Source organism: Alexandromys fortis, unplaced genomic scaffold, assembly GCF_014885135.2.
Source record: "Alexandromys fortis isolate MF-2015 unplaced genomic scaffold, M_Fortis_MF-2015_v1.1 scaffold_48, whole genome shotgun sequence".
In the NCBI taxonomy this organism is placed as follows: Eukaryota; Metazoa; Chordata; class Mammalia; order Rodentia; family Cricetidae; genus Alexandromys; species Alexandromys fortis.
This window is the reverse complement of record NW_026067947.1, coordinates 995,480-1,016,960: the sequence shown is the minus strand read 5'-3', so window position 1 is coordinate 1,016,960 and position 21,481 is coordinate 995,480. Positions and strand designations below refer to the sequence as shown.

At 41.8% G+C, this 21,481-nt stretch overlaps 1 protein-coding gene across 2 annotated transcripts in view; it reads left to right on the top strand.

Annotated features, from left to right (window-relative positions):
* The window catches only part of Eogt (EGF domain specific O-linked N-acetylglucosamine transferase), a 36,506-nt gene that overhangs the window by 6,847 nt on the left and 8,178 nt on the right, over window positions 1-21,481 (top strand). For both annotated transcript variants that reach the window (XM_050149332.1, XM_050149333.1), the window contains exons 5-12: window positions 5,577-5,671; window positions 6,307-6,411; window positions 9,082-9,188; window positions 12,641-12,744; window positions 17,530-17,622; window positions 18,201-18,272; window positions 18,363-18,449; window positions 19,499-19,567. In XM_050149332.1, the coding sequence (XP_050005289.1) occupies window positions 5,577-5,671; window positions 6,307-6,411; window positions 9,082-9,188; window positions 12,641-12,744; window positions 17,530-17,622; window positions 18,201-18,272; window positions 18,363-18,449; window positions 19,499-19,567 (732 nt within the window). The remainder of the gene's footprint in view (window positions 1-5,576; window positions 5,672-6,306; window positions 6,412-9,081; window positions 9,189-12,640; window positions 12,745-17,529; window positions 17,623-18,200; window positions 18,273-18,362; window positions 18,450-19,498; window positions 19,568-21,481) is intronic.

Here is a 21,481-nt window from a genome sequence, read left to right as displayed (position 1 = left end):
TAGTGCAGGACATGCTGTGTCTGCCTCTGGCCCCTCAGCAAGTTTGTGCAAGGGGACATGACCTACACACATGCATGTGCCACACACACACACACACACACACACAAACACTAAAACTGAATATATGCACTGTAGTGCTACTGGAGGGTGTCATCTTCAGAGCTTTTGTCAGCTATACCAAAGGGAATGAAGGCAAGAGTTGGGAGTCATAGCCACAGGCACCTACATTTGGCTTCGGTCTAGCTGTTCCCATGGGAAGACCAGGGGAGGAGGTCTGAGTTCTCCTTGCATAGTTGTCTCATGGTGGCTTGTGCAGAGCTTTCCTGGACATGCGTTTGCCTTGGTGTGCACTATGCAATCAGCAGGTGACCGCTTGCATTCGTTCTTTGGGATACTCTGACAAAGTACCAGAGACTGGAAGAGTGGAGACTGGAGGCCCACAATCAAGGTGCCAGCCTTCCTCCAGACTGCAGACAGCTGCCTGTCTTTGGGTCACTATGGGGTGGAAAGAGGAAGGGCACTCTCTGTGGTCTCCTTTTGAAGGATCTCGTAGTGACTCTTCCTGTTACTGTAACTAAATAATCAACAAGAAGCAAGCCAGCTGATTCTGGCTCGCCGTGTGAGGGGATTCGGTTCATCACAGTCGGGAAGGTCTGGGTGCAGGAACAAGAGGCATCTCATCACATTGCATCAGCTTTCAGGAAGCAGGGAGAGGGTGTGGACAGGGCTATCAAGTCTCCAGGTGTGTCCCAGTGACCCATTCATCCAGCAAATCTTCGTCTCCTCTAGGTGCCACAGTTTTCTCAAACAGCAACGAGAGGTTCAAGCACTGAGTCTATGGGGGTCATTTCAGATTCAGACCAGAGCAGGCATGAAATATCTGTCATGACTCCCGCTCATAACCTCAGAAATATCCACCACCTACTACCATCACATTGATGACTGGGGTGGGCTGATGATTGATTTATCTTCACATTTATTTATTTAGCATGCGTGTTTATATGGCACGTGGAGGTCGGGAGACACCGTGCAGGAGTTGGTTCTCTACTTCCGCCATGGTGATTTTCTCTTTCTTTCTCTAGGGAACAGCTCAGGTCGTCAGGCTTTGGCTGTAAGCACCTTTACCCCTCGAGCCACCTCTCCATGCAAGAGTTAGGGTTTCACCATGAATTTTTCAGGGATGCAAGCATTCAGTTCATTGTGATCTTTTAGAGACTGGATTCACAAACACTAAACAGGGTGAACTTCAGGCCCCCTTTTCACTGGAAGTTCTAGGGCAAAGAGTTAAATGGCATTCAATCCATAAATGAAGCCCAGAGCAGAAATTCTTGAAGTACCCTCTCTTTCAGCACACGCTAGTTTGGTTGAAGTCGAGACAGACTGTGGTTGTTGAGTTTTCATTCAACTAGAAGAGTTCACCCTTTTCTTGCTGTTGACACAGAGTCCCCAACATTTATGGGACTGTTTGCAGAAGTGCCTCATGTTCAGATTGGCAATGTGCCTGCCCAGACTTGCATTAAAATCTCTTTTCCATGTACAGTTTCCTTGTTTCCTTTGGCTCCTCCTTAGAAAAGGTTTTATTCAGTACTTATGGGTAGAAATTGTTCTGAGGGATTGTTCTTTAGTGGGTGGGGACTGGAGGGAATATATATATATATATATATATATATATATATATTTCTTGGCTTTAAAATTTGAGGGGTGATGAAGTGGCTCAGCAGGTAAAGCTATTTGCTTCTAAGCCTGACATTCCGAGTTCAGTTCCCAGCATCCGAGTGGTAGAAGATGCCTGCAAGTTGTTTTCTCACCTGCCCCTGTATAGAGAGGCATGTGAACACATGCATAAAATAACAAATTTAACTTAAAATCATTTTTTTAATGAAGCAGCGTGTGGTGACATTTGCCTATATTCCCAGGGCTTGGGGGATATAATCAGAGACAGCATGTTTGTTTCCTGGCTGCCCAGACCCAAATAATCGCATAGAAACTATATTAATTACAACACTGCTTGGCCTATTTATGTTTCTAATTAACTAACTCTTAAATCATAAAGTAACCCATTTCTATTAATCTGTATATTGGCGTGAGGCTATGACTTACTGGTAAGGGTCCAGCATCTGTCTCCTTTGGCAGCTACATGATGTCTCTCTGACTCTGCCTACTCTCTATGTATATTTCTTCCAACTTGGCTATATTCTGCCCTGATATAGGCCAAAGCAGCTTCATTATTAACTGATGGTAATAAAACATATTTATAGCATACAGAGGGGGAGTTCCACATCATCTCCCCCTTTCTGTTTAAATAAAAAGGAAGGTTTTAACTTTAACATAGTAAAAGTACGTATAACAAAACAGGTTCAAGCAAGAATTACAGGTACAATATTTGGTCTATTTGTCTCTGGCAATATTATTATTATTATTGTTTTTTGAGACAGTGTTTCTCTGTCTTGCTTTGGCATCTGTCGTGGAACTAGCTCTTGTAGACCAGGCTAGCCTCAAACTTACAGAGATCTACCTGCCTCTGCCTCTGCTTCTCATGTGCTGGGATTAAAGGCATGTGCTATTACCACCCGGCCAGTATCTGGCAAAATTAAAGGAAATATACTATCATCTATTTTATCTTTGTGAGTCTAAAGTTTCATATTTACTTTATCTTTTATCATAACTAAGGAAAACTATAACAATCTGTCTTCAGCTTTTCACAGACCCCAGAAGGATATGATATTACCTAAATAAATAGGAAGTGCATTGTAAGCAACTTCCAAAACTTTAGAATTGACAGAGACACCTTGCTGCTTGGATGGTCATCCAAAGTTCCTCTGTAACATTGGGACATCCATCTTCAGCCTACAGGCCCATAGTATCTATCTGGCAGACTTTTCCAGGAAGCAGGAAATTTGAAAGCCTGTTTTGCCTGTCTTGGAAGTTTTATTAGCCACTTTCTTCTGTATCCTACAGAATGTCTGGCAGTTTCTTCTGTGAAGCAGGAACCCTAAAGGACCATCTTGTCTTTTGGAATGTTCAGCAGTCACTTTTCTGTGGCTCTTGCATGTCCAGTTCAAACAACATACCATTAAGCAGTTTAGACAAGAGCAGTTTCTTTCCCAGAAGGCTATAAGGATCCTCTTCGATGCCCATTATTTTCTTGAAGTTATTGGTGCTACCAGAAGCAGACATATCTCATGTTTAGAAAAGTCTAAGTTTTTAAAACATTTTAAATGCCATATTCTGTAGGTATTTGAAAGATTTGAAGAATACCTATCCATCTGAGTTCTATCTCTGTACATCTAGAAAACCTAACTAACATACAACCACATTAGCCTGGAAGGAATCCACAGGTTCTCATCTTCTGTGGAAACAAAAGCAGAATCTTTTTTCCAAAGTAATATATCCTTAAGATTCAAATTTTGAAGTCATGATACCTTTATAAGTTTGATTATTATAAATGACTACCTATTAATCTGCATTTTAATTATATATTACATTTTAAATGAGCTGCAGAAACATAATACCTTAAACAAGAGCAGAAATACATATACACAGTATAACAGAATCAACCTTAAATCTGTATCAATAGTCCAAGATTCATTCTAATGTAAAGTATTCATTTCTAGATCATACCCCCTTTAAATGAGAACAAACATTTATAAATAACCATTTTGAGAATTTGGGTGCTATTTTCTCCAAACTGCTTCCTGCTGTTTGTTGGACAGAATATTTTTAGGGATCATGGAGACCTTTTGGGAAATCTTGTTCCATCAAAACATATTAGCCTGGAAGGAATTGACAGGTTCTCATCTTCTGTGGAAACAGAAGGAGAATCTCTTTTCCTATGTAACATATCCTTAGGCTCAAATTTTGAAGTCAAGATCCCTTTAAAATATATATATGTTGGTTTAGCTTAGCAGCCCTCAGAATCAAATGTCTCTCTGCAGTCAAAAATTCAAAGAAAACACAATAATATACATAGTCCAGGCTCTGTGTGTATTTTCCATCTTTATATTTTTTTGCTATATTACTTTTTAATATTTAATTATCTTTGCCCCATTAATCTATGATTTTCTGTACTCTTTCTTCTCTCTTATAAGTCCATGTACATTTATCCAAAGCTGTGTCCCATTCAGAGGTCTTTTTTTTGTTGGAATCTGTCTTTATTATGTTTCTGTAATCATTTTCTGACCAGGAGCACCATTTTTTTTTAAATGCTAAGTGGGTGTGGCTGGGACCAACTTTACAGCCCTGCCTGTTCCTTCTGCCCCATCCAACATGGCAGAGATATGTTCACTGCCAGCTCTGTGAGCCATGCTTACCGCCCCAGCTCCAGAGATGCAGCAGGTCTATATTGCCATTCAGTAAGTTGTAGTACTCTGTTCATAAACTCCATTTAAGTGCTTCATAGCTGGACTTCCCAAAAGAGCCAGAGCTGTTCATGCCATTATGAACCAGGAAGCTGTTTTTAAAGGAGCCATGCCTCTGCTTATGGCCAAGAGTCTTTCTCAAATAATACAGCTACCAAGAAGCTGTGCTTGGCTCCTGTTTTTGTGGCTCTAGACACACTCCTTTTAAGCTTTCTTAAGTTTTATGTGGACGTACATTTCCGAATGTTCGAGAGCCATTTTGTAGGTGTACATAAGAGTTCCATGATAGCTGAAATTGAGTACAACAAAGGTTTATTTATCTGGGGATAAACTCACAGAAAGGGTAGTGATCTGCAATCCTCTGTGTGAGTTGGGAACTGGAACTGAATCCCGCAGCCAAGAGGCTCATGCACACTTTTCATCTGCATTTATAGTACATGAGACCATGTCCAAAGTGGGCTGGCGTCTTAAAGGGTATTGGCTGAAGGAGTTCCCACAACAGGGAACTGAGGCAGGAGGAAGATCCTGAATCTAAGGCTAGCCCGAGCTATAGAGTGAAACCCTGTTTTTAATATATACACACACATAAGTATATACTCACATTATATATACACACATGTGCATGTGTGTACATATGCTAGAGCATTTGGGAAATCGTCATAGAAAGATAAATGTTTGGAGACATACAGAAGTATGTAGACAGAAGTTTCTGTCGCACTAGGTTCTGCAATCATTTAGTCCCAAATAAGCACATAGAGGCTTATACTAATTATACATTGTTTGGCCTATTGCTTAGGCTTATTACTAACTAACTCTTACAATTTAAATTTTTATCTATGTTTAGCCATATTACTTGGTACCTTTTCTCAGTAAGGCATTCTCATCTTACTTCCTCTGCATCTGTCTGGTGACTCACCTCTGCCTTTCTTATTCCCAGAATTCTCCTAGTCTGGTTGTCTATACTTCCTGCCTGGTTACTGGCCAATCAGCATTTTATTAAAACAATATAAATGACAAATCTTTACAGTATAAAGAACATTATCCCACAGCAGAAGTACCGTTGACCAGACTGGAGGAAAAAAGAAGACAGTCTAGAAGCAGTGGAGAATTCCCTCTGCAGTGGGGTCACACACAACGCAAAAGCATGGGCAACCCAGTGAAGTCTCACAGTGCTAATCTTGTTCCCAGCTGACTGTTCTCATCTCAATTGTATTTCAGGGTGACTCAAGTCTGGTTTGTTCCCGGCACCTTCAGTATTGTAGAGCTACTGGCCTGTACCTGGACTTAAGAAACATAAAGAGGACCCAAGACAGGTAGGTACTTAGGTAGTGTGGCTGCAATCAAAGCTGAGGGCATTATGGAATATTCCCAGGTGCAGGGCTATGTCTTGGGTTAGTTTTGTAGTAAAATAGTTGATGGGTTAGGGAATAGGTGAGAAATGGGTGACCCAGGCCCTTTTCCTAATGATCACACTGCCCACTTGGGTCATGGGTATACTGAGTTCCTTATAGTGCCATCTTAGCCTTCAGAAGGTGGAGGCAGGAGGATCAAGAAGTTTGTGGTCCTCTTTGGCTACATGATGAGTCACCCTAGGTTACAATGAGACTCTGTTTCAAATTAAAATGAAATAAATCCAGAGACTGGAGAGATGGCTCAACTGTTAAGAGCACTGGCTGTTCTTGCAGGGGATCTGGGTTTGTTTGGCACCTATGTGGTGGCTCCCATCTAACCTAATTCTAGTTCTGGGGCATATGATGCACTCTCTTCTAGCCTCCGTGTACACCAGACTTACACGCAGGCAAAACATCCATATATAAAATAAAAATAAATAAATCTTTTATCTGTTGAAAAGGTTATTAGAAAATTAGTTTGAACCCAACAACTTGAGTAATGAGAAATTTTTCCGGCTCTTTTTTTTTTTTTTTTTTTTTTTTTTAACACTCACTAGATTCAAGGAAGATTTTCTCCAGGGTGGTGAAGTTGGTGGACACTGTAAACTGGACAGGCATGCGTTGCTGTCTGAAGGTCAGCGCAAAAGCCCTCTGCAGTCTTGGTAACATGATTTTGTTCTCTAAAAATATGTCTCTAAAGTATTATGTTTATTTGGCATTTTTAGATTTTTGGAAGGCACTCTGAAATGGAAAAGGTTACCTAATTTGTGCAGGCATGAGCTTCTAAGGAATGACAAGGGCAGATCCATATATATTCATGAAATTTTAAAAAGCAGCTGTAGAGTTTGCTGTTTGTAAATGAAAGAAAAATTAATTGTACAGTTTGATTAATGAAAAAGTGAATCCACCCATGTAACTTTCGTTCAACTTAAAAAGCAGAGCGTTTTAGGCACTGGGCACTCCCACCTTCCTCTCTCTGAAGCCAGATGCTGCCCCAGGTTTTACTATCAGTGATAAGATTTTGAGCTTTAAAACGTTTTATTTATTAACTCTTTTGAGCTCATGGGAGTGTAAACATCGTGCAGGAGTTCCCATTGTACTGTTGCTCCAGCTTCCTGGAGTGATAATGCCTCCTGTAAGCTCAACACAGTTACCAAGGCAGGAAATTGTCCCTGATACAGCCTTACTAACCACACACATGTGGGCTTCTCCCGTGCTGCCAAGTGCACTTATTTTTTACACAAGTTTTTTTAGAAAATTTATATTCCATGTCTAGGGACATGTGACCACCGCCCACGTTAGGATGCAGAATTCTCTGTCATCCACAAAAGCTCATGCACTTCCTATATGGTCATATAGGCTACTCTTATGTCAAGTTAGTTTCTCAGGTGAGCAAAATATTAGGAATAATAATCTAATCTATCTTTATATGGTAGCTGTAAGTTTGCTATAAAATTTTTCTAGGGAATGAGCAGATTGTTACAAATAGATGCTTCTTCCAGTCTACAAGGCATTTTCATTCCAATTTATTTTGATATCTGATTCTATATTTTAGTTCATCAGGGTATAATTGTATTATTTATTGCTGAATAACACATTAATCTAAACTATACTCTAGAGCATCGTTATTTATTATTTATTGCTGTTATAAATTACCCTGAAATAAAGTGGATGGCGTTTAGTATCTCACCCCGTTCTGATGTCAGAGTGGGAGCAGCTCAGCAGGGCCTCATGCGGCAGCAGACAAGCTGGTGGGCGGGCTTATTGCCATCTAGGCCCTGCTAGGCCTGAAAACTTGACTTCCAAGCTCACCCAGGCTGTTCTCAGAGCCTGGGTTTCTGTCTAGCTATGGACTGGAGGATTCAGTTTTCACTCTGTGGGTCTCTTTACTAGTACCACTCACGCACAGCATGGCAGCCAGCTTCCTCCAGAGCATGAGTGTATATGCCTAAAGATGGGAGCTGCAGTGTTGTGGGACCTCACTTCAGCAGGGACACGCTACTGTGTTCTGTGGCTTAGAACTGAGCCCTTGAGCTATGACCATATTCGGGGGTGGGGGGCATTAATTTAAATTTCTTTTCTTCTTTTTTTAAAATAATTTATTTAACTTATTTATTTTATGTATATTGGTGTGAAGATGTCAGATCCCCTGGACGTGGAGTTATAGACAGTTGTGAACTGCCATGTGGGTGCTGGGAATTGAACCCAGGTCCTCTGGAAGAGCAGCCAGTACTCTTAACTGCTGAGCCATCTCTCTAGCCCTTCTTTCTTTTTTTTTTTCTTAAAGAAAAAGTTTTTGTGGTTTTGTTTGTTTGTTTGTTTGTTTTAAATAACTCAGTATGACCAGGAACTTGTGATCTTCCTGCCTCAACTTCCCGAGTACTGAGATACTGAGATTATAGGTACCTATACCATATTTATCTCACTTCCACCTTATGAAGGGAGCAGTACCAAGGAACTCATGTGGCTGGGGAGACAGCTTAATGGGTTAAGTGCTTGCTGCGGAAGCATGAGAACCTGAGTTCTAGTTCTCAGCATCCACATAAGACAATCCAGGCACAGTGGTGCCCATCTGTGATCTTGATGGCTCACTGTCTAGTCAGTCTGCTGGGCTTGCAAGGTCCAGGTTCGGAGAGAGACTCGGGTAGAGAAGTGACTGAGGCAGACATCCTGGCATCAACCTCTGGCCTCTACATAATGCAGGAAGAGAACTCACTTGTATACAAGGAAGGAAGGGCGAGAGAGAAAGACTCATGAGCAGTTTTTAAGCCACCATGTTCTCACGTTGTGTTTTCTTTGACTCTGCTGGTGACCTTCAGTTAGCCCAAGACAGTCCGCCTCACATGCTGGTGTTTGCCATTTGCTGGGATGAAAATCCTACCCGTGGCTTCCACAGATGTTTCCCAGTCTCCAGAGAAATTTTCCTGTCTTCTGTCTTTCTGAGGCTCTAGATCATTTTAGAACATGATCTTTCTCAGACCCCCAGAAGCCTACTGTGCAAGTTTCTGTGGCCCACACGTCTTTTCATTTAAGCCCCCCAGGACGGAACGCCTTGTTGGATCTCTGTTGATACATCAGTCCTTTACATTTTGTGGTGACTTTCCAATCGGACTGTCTTGCGAGTTAGCCTGAATTTTGAAAGCATTTTTGTTTCCGTCTCAACATTAAATTTGGTGTCTGAGTCTATAATGCCAGCAAATTAGGGAAGGTGGTCCACAGGACTGCTTTATACTGGAAATCAAATCTGCCTCATGGGCAGGTCCAGGTTATGGTGTTGCAACAGGACATTTGGAAGAATCACTTTCAAATTATGTCACAATTCACAATTCCAGGTTTGCTGAGCTACAGGGCTATACTCAGCTCAATTTCAGGCCTATAGAAGATGCTAAATGTGACATCGTTGTTGAAAAACCAACATATTTCATGAAATTAGATGCAGGTGAGACGTTACTTTGTATGTTACTTGTCTATTGATTGGTGCATCTGTTTTTTTAAGAAAAAGATGTGTTTGTTTTTGTGTTGTATGTATGGGTATTTTACCTAAATGAATGCGTGTTCCATATTCATGCAGTGCCCATGGATGCCAGAAGAGGGCGCTGGATCCTCCGGAACTAGCGTTTCAGATAGTTGTGAATTACCATGTCAGTGCTAAGAACTAACCCAGATCCTGAGCAGAGCAGCCAATACTCTCAGTCACTGAGCTTTCTCTTCAGGCCCACGTCTGTTGGCATGACGGTAGTCACTCTCTTCAATTTGTTGAAAGCAGTATGATAATAAACACTAGATCTTCCTCTTCTAACACAGATGAACTGGTTTCAACTGCTATCTTATGCCTTTGGTATTCTAGAAGAAACCATCACATTATGTGAAATGATTCCATCAAAATCAAGATGAAAGAAAGTGGCCGGCATATACCTTACGCAACTAAATTTTCCCTGTGTGATTTCTCTATAATCACTTTCATTACATTTATGTTTCGGTGTGTGCATGTGTGTGTGTGCGCACACTTACACACATCTAAATTAGCAGCCACAGGTAAACTTTGGGTGAGAAAGAAATGCCCATCCCATCTCTTGCCAACTTTCCGTAACCAAATAAACGTAAACATCTTTTGGAAGTTACCACTGCAGTATATTTTTGAAAAAAAAAAAAATAAATAAACCAGTGTTATTTTCCCATCATGCCTTCAGTGCTCTGTCTTGGCCTGCAAGCGTACTTTATCTCTGGCACTTAGTGGCTGGAAAGGAGAGACACAGTACATCATGTTATATTGTCCCTCTCATTATGAGAGATGGGGATTACAGTGCTACGTAATTCAAAATTCATGAGTGGCCCGGCCTACAGTGAAATACAGGGAGCCCTCTGTCACGAATACTTGAGAATTACCATAATTTATTGGTCATAGTTTTAGTGTGCTCTGCTGTCTGAAGTCATAATTCTTATATTACAAAATATTAGATTCAGAAACTGGACAAGTTTAGCTTTTTGAAATAAAAGCAAATTTAAAATGCTTTGTTCAAGGTTCTGACTTGTTTTTTTAAATATGCAAATGAAAAAGTGGCAAAGGCGACACTGTGATCTTCCTGTAAGAGAGTTGTGTGAAGCATGAAATTTATGCAGATCATATTCAATAAAATGCATGCGCAATAAAGCATGCACAATGGGAATGAATGGGCCAAGATATATGCGTGCCATTTCTTCCCTGTGTTTGTTACTCAGCCTTTCCTTCTAACTTACACTATCATCCAGTTTTCTTTTGCTTCCCAAGTCTTACTTTGGGACAAGAAAGATTATAACAGAACGTGTGTGCCTCACTTCTCCAGCTTGAAGCCTGTGTTTACTTCCTCATTTTAAATCCTCTTGACCCCAGACACTGTCATGCGCACACTGCATTCTAGTTAGGGACTCCCTGAATGTTGTGGGACAGCTTCGGTGGTAGGCTGTAGTGCCCACCCAGGGAAAGGGGACGTTCACTAATGCAAGCTTTCCTTGTTAATTTGAAAACAGGCTCTTTGCTAAGATTTTCTGAGGCAGAAAATTATTCCTTCCAGGGCTGGCAAGATGGCTGAGTGTGTAAAGGTGCTTGCCATCAAGTATGGCAGTCTCAGTGTGGTTCCTGGGACACATACAGGGAAAGGAGAGAAATGATTCCTGCAAGTTGTCCTCTGACTCCACACACCCTCGGTGTATGTGCATGCACACACAAATAAATAAATGTAATTAAAAAAAGAAGGTATCCCTTGCAGTTGTTCCTTGTTCACAGACTGGAGTGTCTACTCCTTTCTTCCCGGCACTCGGTATTATAATTCACTGTGGGGATGAAGTCAGGCTTTGAGAGTCGCTGATTTTTATCCGAAGGCTGGTTTCACTTCACATTTTCATTTGAAAAAAATGTGTGAATGTGTGTTTTATTTGTTATTTTGTAGGAAGACATCCCATTTATATTTGTACAATTTTCAGGCTGACTCCTGGGTCCCATATGCCTAAATCAAAAGCATGCTTGCTTTTTCTTCCTCCCTCCCTCCCTTCTTTCTTTTCCTTCCTTCCCCTCCCCTTTCTCTCTTCCTCTTCCTCCTTTTCTTCTTTGTGGTTTGTTTGTCGAGGCAGGGTTTCTCTGTGTAGTCCTGGCTGTCCTGGAACTTGCTCCATAGACTAGACTAGCCTCAAACTCTGCCTCCTGAGTGTTGGGATTACAGACGTACACTACCACTGCCTGGTCATTCTTTTGTCCTTACATTTATTTATTTAGTAAGAGTGTCCTCATGTGCACAAGCATGCCATTGAACTTGTTAGGTTCAGAGGACAACTTGTAGTGGCTGGTTCTTTCCTTCTACCAAGTGGGGTCCAGGGATTGAACTCAGGTCATCAGGCAATTGCTGGCCCCTGTTTTGTGTCTTTCTAATGGTGGCATGGGGATTAAAGATAGCGATGGCTTTGGTTGCTGTTGTACTCTGACCTACTAAGTTCCTGCCTGTCTTCATGAAGTCTCACTGTGCACCAGGCACTTGGAGATGCCGTCCTGTCTGATTTCATCCCACATTCCCCACCGCTAGTGACAAAGCCCAGACTTGGAGACTTTGTCTGGAGATGCCACCCATGAGCCTCTCAGTCAGACTTCAGCACAGTTCTTTAAACTCCACCATTCATACTCTGGCAATTAGAACATGAGACACTCACCTCTTCTAAGTAACAATTGGTCAGTATTTCCCCAAGAGCAGTGTAAGCGGGGGCTAGAGAGTTAGCTCAGCCATAAAGAACACTGGCTGCTCTTCCAGGGGATCTGGGCTCCATTCCCGGCATCCACATTCCAGTTCCAGGAGATCCAGTGCCCTCCTCTGGCCTCCAAAGGTAAGGGACAAGGCATACCCGTGATGCACAGACAGACAGACATGCTGGCAAAACACCCATAAAAAACAAACTTTTAAGAAGGATAATATAAGAAGGGATTAAATAGGGAAAACCAGACAAGAATTAAAAACCACCACACTCTTAGTGTTTGTGATTATTGCCCGTGCTTCTGTGTGCAGGCGTCGTTTGATTGATTTAAAACAAACAAAACGAATAATCGGAAGGAATGTTAGTCTTTGTGGCTGCGTTTGAATAGACCTATTTGGTGCGTCGTCCCCTGCATCCCGGAACTTAATGCTCTCTTATGACTTGATATGTAGGAGAAAATGCATTCCTGATTTAAAAATAATCAATTTTAAAAGTAAGATTTTGAACTTGATGCTTTTTCAAGTTGACAAGTACCTGTGTCTAGCCCTATTTGGAAGAAACATGTTTCCTCATTGATTTTTAACTAAAAAAAAAAAAGTAAGCATAGAAAATGGGGAAAAAATTGTTCTGTTTCACGTTCTTTTTTTGACATGGCTCCCTCTTTCCCAACACTAGGTGTTAACATGTACCACCACTTCTGTGATTTTCTCAATCTCTACATCACGCAGCACGTTAACAACTCCTTCAGTACAGATGTGTACATCGTGATGTGGGACACCGTAAGTAAGCGCCGGATCTCTCCCTTTCTACTGGCTCTGCCTTGCTCTTCCACCGTGTGCCTCTGACTTTGTGAGACAGAATTTTCTAAGATGCATGATTAAATATATGCCTATGGTTATCCATAGACTCACACATGTATAGATGTGTTCAAATGTGTTTCTGTGGGTCCCCTTGCATATGTGTATGCACCCTGGCAGGCACATATGAATGAGGCCTTTGTTGCCATTACTGTTTTGCTGAATTTTGGTTTTATTTAAGGCAGGGTCTCACATAGCCCAGGCTGACCTTGAATTGACTATGTAGCTGAGGATAACCCTTTGCTCCCCTTGCATCTACTTCCAGATTGCTCAAATTACAAGTATTTTGCTAGGAATTGAACTCGGGGCTTCATGCACGCTAAGCAAACACTCCACCAACTGAACCTCATCCCATTCCATAGATATGTGTGATCCTAAGTGCTTTGAATTTCGGAATGAAGTAGTGGAGAATTTCCTTCCCTTTGGCATAGATGGAATTCCCAAATGCAGAGTTCCAGTGTCTGCTTCAGTCCTCCTCCGAGACTTGAAGCTTCTGTGAGTCAAGGTGGTAGTGCTTCTGTTTCCTTTGCCCTTTAGACTGCCCCTCCCACCCCCAGCTCTGGAGCCGGAACCCAGCGCCTCCTGCATGCTCAGCAAAAGCAAGCACTCCACCACGGAGCTACACCCCAGTCCCTATCTTTTTGCTTAGTAGCAGCTTTCCAGCCACAGCCGGCTTCATGCTAAGTGGTTTTTTTTTTTTTTTTTAGCTCACTATCTAGGGTGAATCTTACACACGTATCTAAATCGGAAGCAGCGTTGTCTGGAAACAGCTGGCACGTACCATCTGCGTTTTCAGAGAGCAAAGCACACCAGCTAATTCATAAACAGTTTTGCAGACAGGGAGAAAGCCTTTGCTGACCCTACTTCTTAGGCAGTAGGCCTCCAGTATAGCTGTTGCCATGACTGTCTCAAAGTCCTTGAAAAACTGGTTCTGCCTTCTTGGCAGGCCCTTCCTTCTTGTTCTCCTGTTCTAGGCACTTCCTTCCACTTCTGCCTCGAGGCCAGTTTACTGTCACTTCAGTGTCATTTATTGACAGTGTTTCTGTACGCAGAGGGGACGGCGTCCTTCTCTTTCATTCCTTTTGCTTAAGTGGGACACAGTTTTCTGTAAAACATCTCTCAGCAGTTCTGCAAGACTTTTTTTTTTTTTTTAAAAGCCCTGAAAAAAATCACATCCGGACAGTGGGGAATTTGGATTGGGACTTTTATTAGTGTCTTTTACAGATAGGTGAGTGTTCTAAAGCAACCTAGTGATGGGTAGAGCCAAGGATTCTAGCTGGGCTCAGACACTTTCTATATAGTCCTCTGAAGAACTTGTGGGGTAAAGAGAAACTTGTCACATACCTTCTAAAAGCTATTTTCATGCCGTCTTGCATGCCTATGTCCATCTTCCCGAAGTGGACTGAGTTTAAGCCAGGTAGTGTCTAAATGTCTACTGGGGAAGAACAGGGTAGAGGGGCACCATGAAGATCCCTGCCAACAAGACACATGATTTTCAGGCAGTGTGACTATCATTCTTTATGGATAAGTGACATGGATGTGGATGAGCAGTGTGGTTGGCCTCCCTGTGTTACCCTGTCCTTTGCTGGTCCTCTAGCTTCTCTCTTATAAACCTCCCCTGTAGGCAGACTTTTTTTTTTTTTGTCCCTCCAGCCAGTTCCCAAATAACTATATAGAGACTTATTACTAATTATAAGTACTCAGCCAATAGCTTCAGGCTTGTTGCTAGCTAACTCTTATGTTTTAAATTAATACATATTTTTTATCTACACTGTACTACGTGGCTCAGTACGTTTTCTCAGAACATCAAGTTCATCTCCTGCTTCCTCCACATCTCCTTGAGACTCCTGGGACCTTCTTCCCTTCTTCTTTGCACTCTCCTTTTGTCTACAAATCCAACCTAAATCTGTCCAGCTATTGGCCAGTCAGCTTCTTTATTAAACCAATCACAATGACAAATATTCACACACTGTAAAGAAATGTTCTACACTCCCCTCTTTCTCAAAGAAGTCCTTGCTAACTTCCCAGCCTAGTTCTTCATATGAGTAGCTCTGCCCAGTTGCTCCAGAATCCGCTGTATAGAAGCCTGTAGGTTGTATGGGGACAGTACTATATAATTATATTGTTCACAGTTGAGTTTTGGTTAGCAAATCCTTAGGTCAGTGGTTCTCAACCTGTGATTCATGACCCCTTTGAGGGTCAAATGACCCTTTCACAGGGGTCACCTATGACCAACGGAAAAGAAACAAGACATTTAAATTATGATTTGTAACAATAAGATTACAGTTTTGAAGAACTAATGAAAGTAATTTTATGGTTGGGGGTCACTACAAGATGAGGAACTGTATTAAAAGGTCACAGCATTAGGAAGGTTAAGAACCACTGCCTTAAGTTAACGAACACTGATACTGCCACAGTTGGTCCCAAGGCAAAGCCATCAGCTCCTAAATCATAGAAGGAAAGGCCCCTTCTTTTCTGGTGTTGAGGATTTGGAACATCTTTGCTATTATTATTTAATTATAGAAATAATAACTCATTATCATGACATCAAATAATATGGACGCATATGAGGTTTTCTTTTCTTTTAAAGTCTTTTCTTCCTCCTCCAATTTCATTGTCCCCTTAGAGTAGAAGTCATTAGCATATGTGAAGGCCCTTCCAGACTTTTTCTGTGAATAAATGTAACTATACCTTAAACAAAAATTTATCAGAATTTGTGTAAAGATCTCTATGCATATCATTTGTATAAAGATTTATTTATATCATTATATAAAATATGCTCTGCGATTACAAGGGCATCTTTCCATATCCTTTTCTGAGTGGTGGCAGCATTTTTTCAGTTAGATGGTTTGCCTGCATGTGTTCATCTCTCTTCACCCCACACTTCATTTGTTTCTGATTCTGAGCTCTCTACAGGATGCTATAAACATCTTTGCCACATGCAATATTCTCCCTGCATCTATAGGAGATTACAAGGCCCACTGTGTACACCCAAATCCTTGGATGCCTAAGTCCTCTGTGTTTAAGTGGCATAGAATTGCATGTGGCCATGCGTATCCGCTAGATGCTCTGAAACTACCTCTGGGTTGTTTACATAGCTAGGTACATGCACACAGTCGTTATACTATAGTGGCAAAGAGAAAGGGTCTGTATATATTCAGTAAAGATGCAGTTGCTTTTCTGACTGTTTCCTATGGGTGTGAATGAACCTTCAGATCCAGAGGGCTGACTGTGTCCTCCTTCACACACTCACCCTCAGCACTCCAGTGGGCAGAGTCCTACAAGTCGCCTTTGTGTGGCTGAGGCTCCGTGCGTGTTCAAATCTGAGACCTGCATAGCAGGATTTTCTTCTTTTTGTCCCTTTGAGGAATGTCTAAATATTCTTCAGTGTAAGTGGGAAGTCGCCCCTCTCTCCATTGTTCTAGATAATTGGAATTTGTTTCTACATGTGATTATCTCAAATAATCTACAAGTTCCTCGGGAAAGGGCAGTCAGAATCATTCTATTTTATTATTAAAAATCCTTTCAGATGTATCTTATTTTACCCAGAGTATTTTGTCTACAGCCACTGTATAATTTTACTTCTTCTTCTTCTTTTTTTTTTTTTTTCCCGAGACAGGGTTTCTCTGTGGCTTTGGAGCCTGTCCTGGAACTAGCTCTCATAGACCAGGCTGGTCTCGAAATCATAGAGATCCGCCTGCCTCTGCCTCCCAAGTGCTGGGATTAAAGGCGTGCACCACCACCGCCCGGCTATTTTACTTCTTTTAATTGTTCTTTATTTAACATTGAGCAACAACACACAGTTTGATTGGAGATGGTCTTGAAGGTCTGTATTGCACTGTCGCTGGAGAAACACTGAGGGAAAGCGTTCCTGTGGCACCACATCTAACAATTGTCCATACTGCCGAAACATCTACAATAGGAGAAGCAGGAACACTTCAAAATCTTAGAAAGGAGAAGCCTTCTATAAGCATAAAGGGACTTAGCACAATGGACCAGCGATGGCAGACTTTGAATGCAGCCTCATGGCTTGTGCTCCTTCCATCTCTAGGCTGAGTTCTTCAGTCTAAGTCACACCATTTAAAATTGTCCGAGCACCTCCCTTTACCCAGGAGAGCTCATAGTTAACTTCTGCCTTCCAGGAAGGAGATGCATTTGGCAAATACATTAGGACAGGTTCCCATTGAGAAGCAGCTGTCATGGAGTATATGAGCATGAAGTCTGAGGCCACAGACTGGGTTTGACCACATCCTTGTAACCCACCAGTTCCATAATTTAAGGAAATTATTTGAATGTGTATGTGATTTTCTTGTGTATAAAATAAGGCTGAGGACCCTTGAGTTTGGCCATTAGAGTTGCAGGGTTGTTTGCTGAATTAATAATCTATAGTGCTTAGAACAGTGCCTGGGGTATGGGAAGCATCCCAGATACTATTAGTACTGTATATTGTATAATGTGATGTTGCCAGTGACGTTATTAATGTGAATGGGGTATTGTCACATTGTTCATTATTTAATGTGGGGAATACCCATTTAGTCTTTAAGCTTTCAAGCCATTTTCCTGCTCTGAAATTTCTTTCCAAGCACAATCTACTTACTATGATGGACTTTGTTCAGTGAGCATATGATCATGTATACAAATGATGTCATATGTATGTGTCCTCTTAAGCATCCTCTTGTGACACTAACTTGTTGTTTCCGCCTTCAGAGCACTTATGGATATGGTGACCTGTTCTCGGATACCTGGAAAGCATTTACCGATTATGACGTCATACATTTGAAAACCTATGATTCCAAAAAGGTACTGGAAACGTATTGAAATGTCTTTAAGTAAGTGTCATGTGCAAATGACTCATATAATAAATATTTAATTTGAATTTCTCTTGGCTGTTATCATTGATTTCTCACTTTTTTTAAACTAGAGCTAGAATTCTTGGAAATAAACCTTCAAACCTTCTTTCTATAAACCCTCCAAAAATATAAGTTTTATTTTCTTCAACATAGTTTGCTAGTAAGGCTATATTGGTACAAGATGGAGAGTTAAAATTTACTTTCTAAAATGAGGACTGCTGTTTTGACATGAAGGGTGCACACTCACTATGCTGTCCTGGGAAGAGTGCACACTTACTGTGCTGTCCTATGAAGGGTACACACTTACTGTGCACACTCACTGTGCTGTCCTGTGAAGGGTGCACAGTTACTGTGCTATTCTGGGAAGGGTACAAATTTACTGTGCTATCCTGGGAAGGGTGCACACTTACTGTGCTGTCCTATGAAGGGTACACACTTACTGTGCACACTCACTGTGCTGTCCTGTGAAGGGTGCACACAATTATGTGTGCATTACTGTGTTGTCTTCTAAACTGTCTTCCTTCCTAGGTGTGCTTTAAAGAAGCCGTGTTTTCGTTGCTGCCCCGCATGCGGTATGGGCTGTTCTATAACACGCCTCTGGTAAGCATCTGAGATGACATTCCTGTTTTTAGAGATTATCTGAGATCCCAGGGCAGGAGTATTCAACGTGACCTGGTGCTTTTGTTTTAGATCTCTGGCTGTCAGAACACTGGGCTGTTCAGGGCCTTCTCCCAGCATGTGCTGCATAGGCTGAACATCACTCAAGAGGGACCCAAGGTAATGGATATGTTGTGGGTTCTGAGTAGGCTTGACTGTCCAGCTCTAATCAGTGCCACCTTGGAGAGAAGCACATAACCAGGAGGCAATGTTTGCTATGATGCTGCCTGATCTTGGGTCCTCTGAATTCAGGAGTCAGTAGCCACTGAAAATAAGCTAAAAGGTGCTGTAAGAGTATGCTTTATTCTCCTTGTCTTTGTCTATTTCTTTGCCCGTGGCTCCCTACCTTCTCCCATTTAATTCCTATAACCTTGCTTAAAAAAAAAAAATCTACTCTACCAACCCTGCTTAAAAAAAAATCTACTCTACCAACCCTGCTTTAAAAAATCTATTCTACCAACCAACAACCAAGTAATAATATAATGAACAGGTTTTGTCTTCCATGGCTAAAGTGGATACACTCATGTGCATTTGTAATAGACCTTTAACTGTGCACATTTCTGGGGTGCAGTGTTATATTTTGACAGAGTGTAATTATCACAACATTTGTGTTACCTCAAGCATTGATCATGTCTTTGTTGTGAAAACATTCCAAATCTTCTCCCCCAGTTTTTTGGAAATAGGCAATACATTATTGCTAAGCCCAATAACTACAGTGACATTGACAACAGACCTTGATCTGTAATGTGGTTCCAGTAACCACCTTGTGTGTTTCCTTCCCCATCCTTCCCAGTGTCCACCGCCCCCAAGTATGTTCTCTACTTCTCTGGTATTCCCCACTATTCTATTGTATGCATCTCTGAGATCAGCTCTTTTAGCTTCTGTGTCTGAGGGAGAGCATATAGTATTTGTCTTTCTGTACCTGACTTATGTGAACATAATGCCTTCCATTGCCCTCTATGCCGAAAGAAATGACAGGTTTTGTTGCTTTGCAGAGTTGAGTAATATTCCTGAGATAGCTGTTGAGGACTCAGGCTAATAGTCCCCATTTAACTAAGTATGTCCTCAGTGAGTTTTACCTCTCTGGGAAAATGCATTTGAGATTGTTCGGGGGGGGGGTTCATTTTTTTTTTTATCTGAGCACATCCAATTTTTTATTTTGCTCACAGGATGGGAAAGTTCGAGTTACCATTCTTGCACGTAGCACAGAATACCGGAAAATACTGAACCAAAACGAGGTTAGTGTTTTGGTGTGAACTTTTAAAGTTATCGTAATGACTCTGCCTTCCAAGGCTAATTACTGTATTTTTCATATTGCAATAAAAGTGTTTAATTTGTAACTATTGGTTTCTAGAGATACCTAATGGCCTATGCTTACTACAACTACTGTCTTTAGCTTTTTCTCCAAACTCCTTCCCCATCCAGACCAGCTTTACTGTAAATGTACACCTGCAGCAGCTCGATGTAGAATACCAAGAGCAAACAAAACCATGAGTCTTGTCTGGACTGCAACAGGAGGCTGAACATTCTCCAGGCAAACTAGTAACAACATGCAAGCATTCCTTTTAGGAGATGATTTATATATAAATCACTTGGTATTTCTGTAGCATCCGGCAACACATACAGTTGGAAGAGAGTGCACTCATTTAAATGGCTGGGTGTCTTGGAAACTGCTCCTGGGCATCCAGTTCCTTTCAGCAGCGCAAGGTCATAGACTGGAACCTGTCTCAGACTGGGCAGATAATCAAGGGAACCTGGACCCGAGGCTGTTCTTCACTGGTGTCCCACTGTCACAGCAGAGACACGCAAGAGGAGGCTGAGTGTGCCTGTGAGTCCAGGCCATCAGGAAAGGGCAGGTCAGGGAATAGCATCAAGCCAGTGGCACTGACACTTTCAGACTCTCTAGGCAGACTGCACAAATGTTTTGAGGTGAGATTAGCAATTCTGCTCTAAAACGCAAACCCAGGAGTAAGTACCCAGGCTGCTGCTCTTCCTCCAAGACAAGTTATGGGTCCCAAAGGGTATGCCTGACAAGGACAACAGTACTTTGACTAGATGGATTAGTGAACAGGGAGTAAGACTCAGGCTTGGGTAGCTCAGCCTGACCTTGAACCCAGTATGTAGGCTTGACTGCTCTCAAACTCACAATCCTACTGACTCGGCCTCATAAGTGCTAGGACTACAGCCTGGCTCCCAGGTGGTCTGGTTAAATGATGGTTACTGCAAACTTGGCCCAGTGCAAGGTTTGTTGAGATAATTGTGTGTGGTTGGAAATTAGAGAAACGACTCTCAGACACATGGAATTCCTTTGATGTGAGTCCACCTTGCTAAATGACTAAATCTCATGCTTCCTAATTAATTCTTTCCTGGGGGTAGAGTGGCTGTTTGTAACTTCGTCTTGTGGCTGCATGTGTGTTGTGCAGTTGTGCATACATATATATAACATGGAGCCACTAATTAGATGCATTCGACCACTCATAGGCATTGCTGAAGAACTGAGATTGTGTGGTGAGCAGAGCAGGATTAGGTTCCCTCCCTCTCTTCCTCTCTCCTGCTCTCTTTCCTTCTGTGCCAGGGATTGAACCAAGGGCCCTTCTTCATCTTGGTCAGACTCCCTACCACTGCCCAGATTAATGCTTTCTGTGACCGTTGATGTTGCTACTGTTGTGCAGGACCACTTGGTAGAGATGCAATCCCTTACAGGGTCAGTTACAGTGTTGTGATCACTACATCAGCAGAATCATGATGCTGCTTCGACAGGACATTACTCTGCCCTGTTGCAGTATGTCGACCAGAACAACAGCCAAAAGTGATTTGAGAAATTACATAGAAAGAGTATTTTTTTTTCTGCCAATACTTCAGTATTTCCAGAAAATGGGGTTCAAACTTTTTGTGGTTTGTTTGGAAAGAGGCATTGGCTGGAAAGAGCCATCTCAGCATAGTGTCTGGAGCATTGTCCCCTCATCCTTAAAGCACCCAGTAGCTGTGAAATTATAGGAAAACAGGGTCATCAATTCCAGAGATAGGCTAAATGTTTGAATTCAAATACGGTCTAAAATGATAGGGACAAGTGATGCTTAATGCAAACAAATTTTTATCTGCAAAAATGAATAAACTTTAGAAGTTGGGAAGATGGCTCAGTGGGTAAAGTG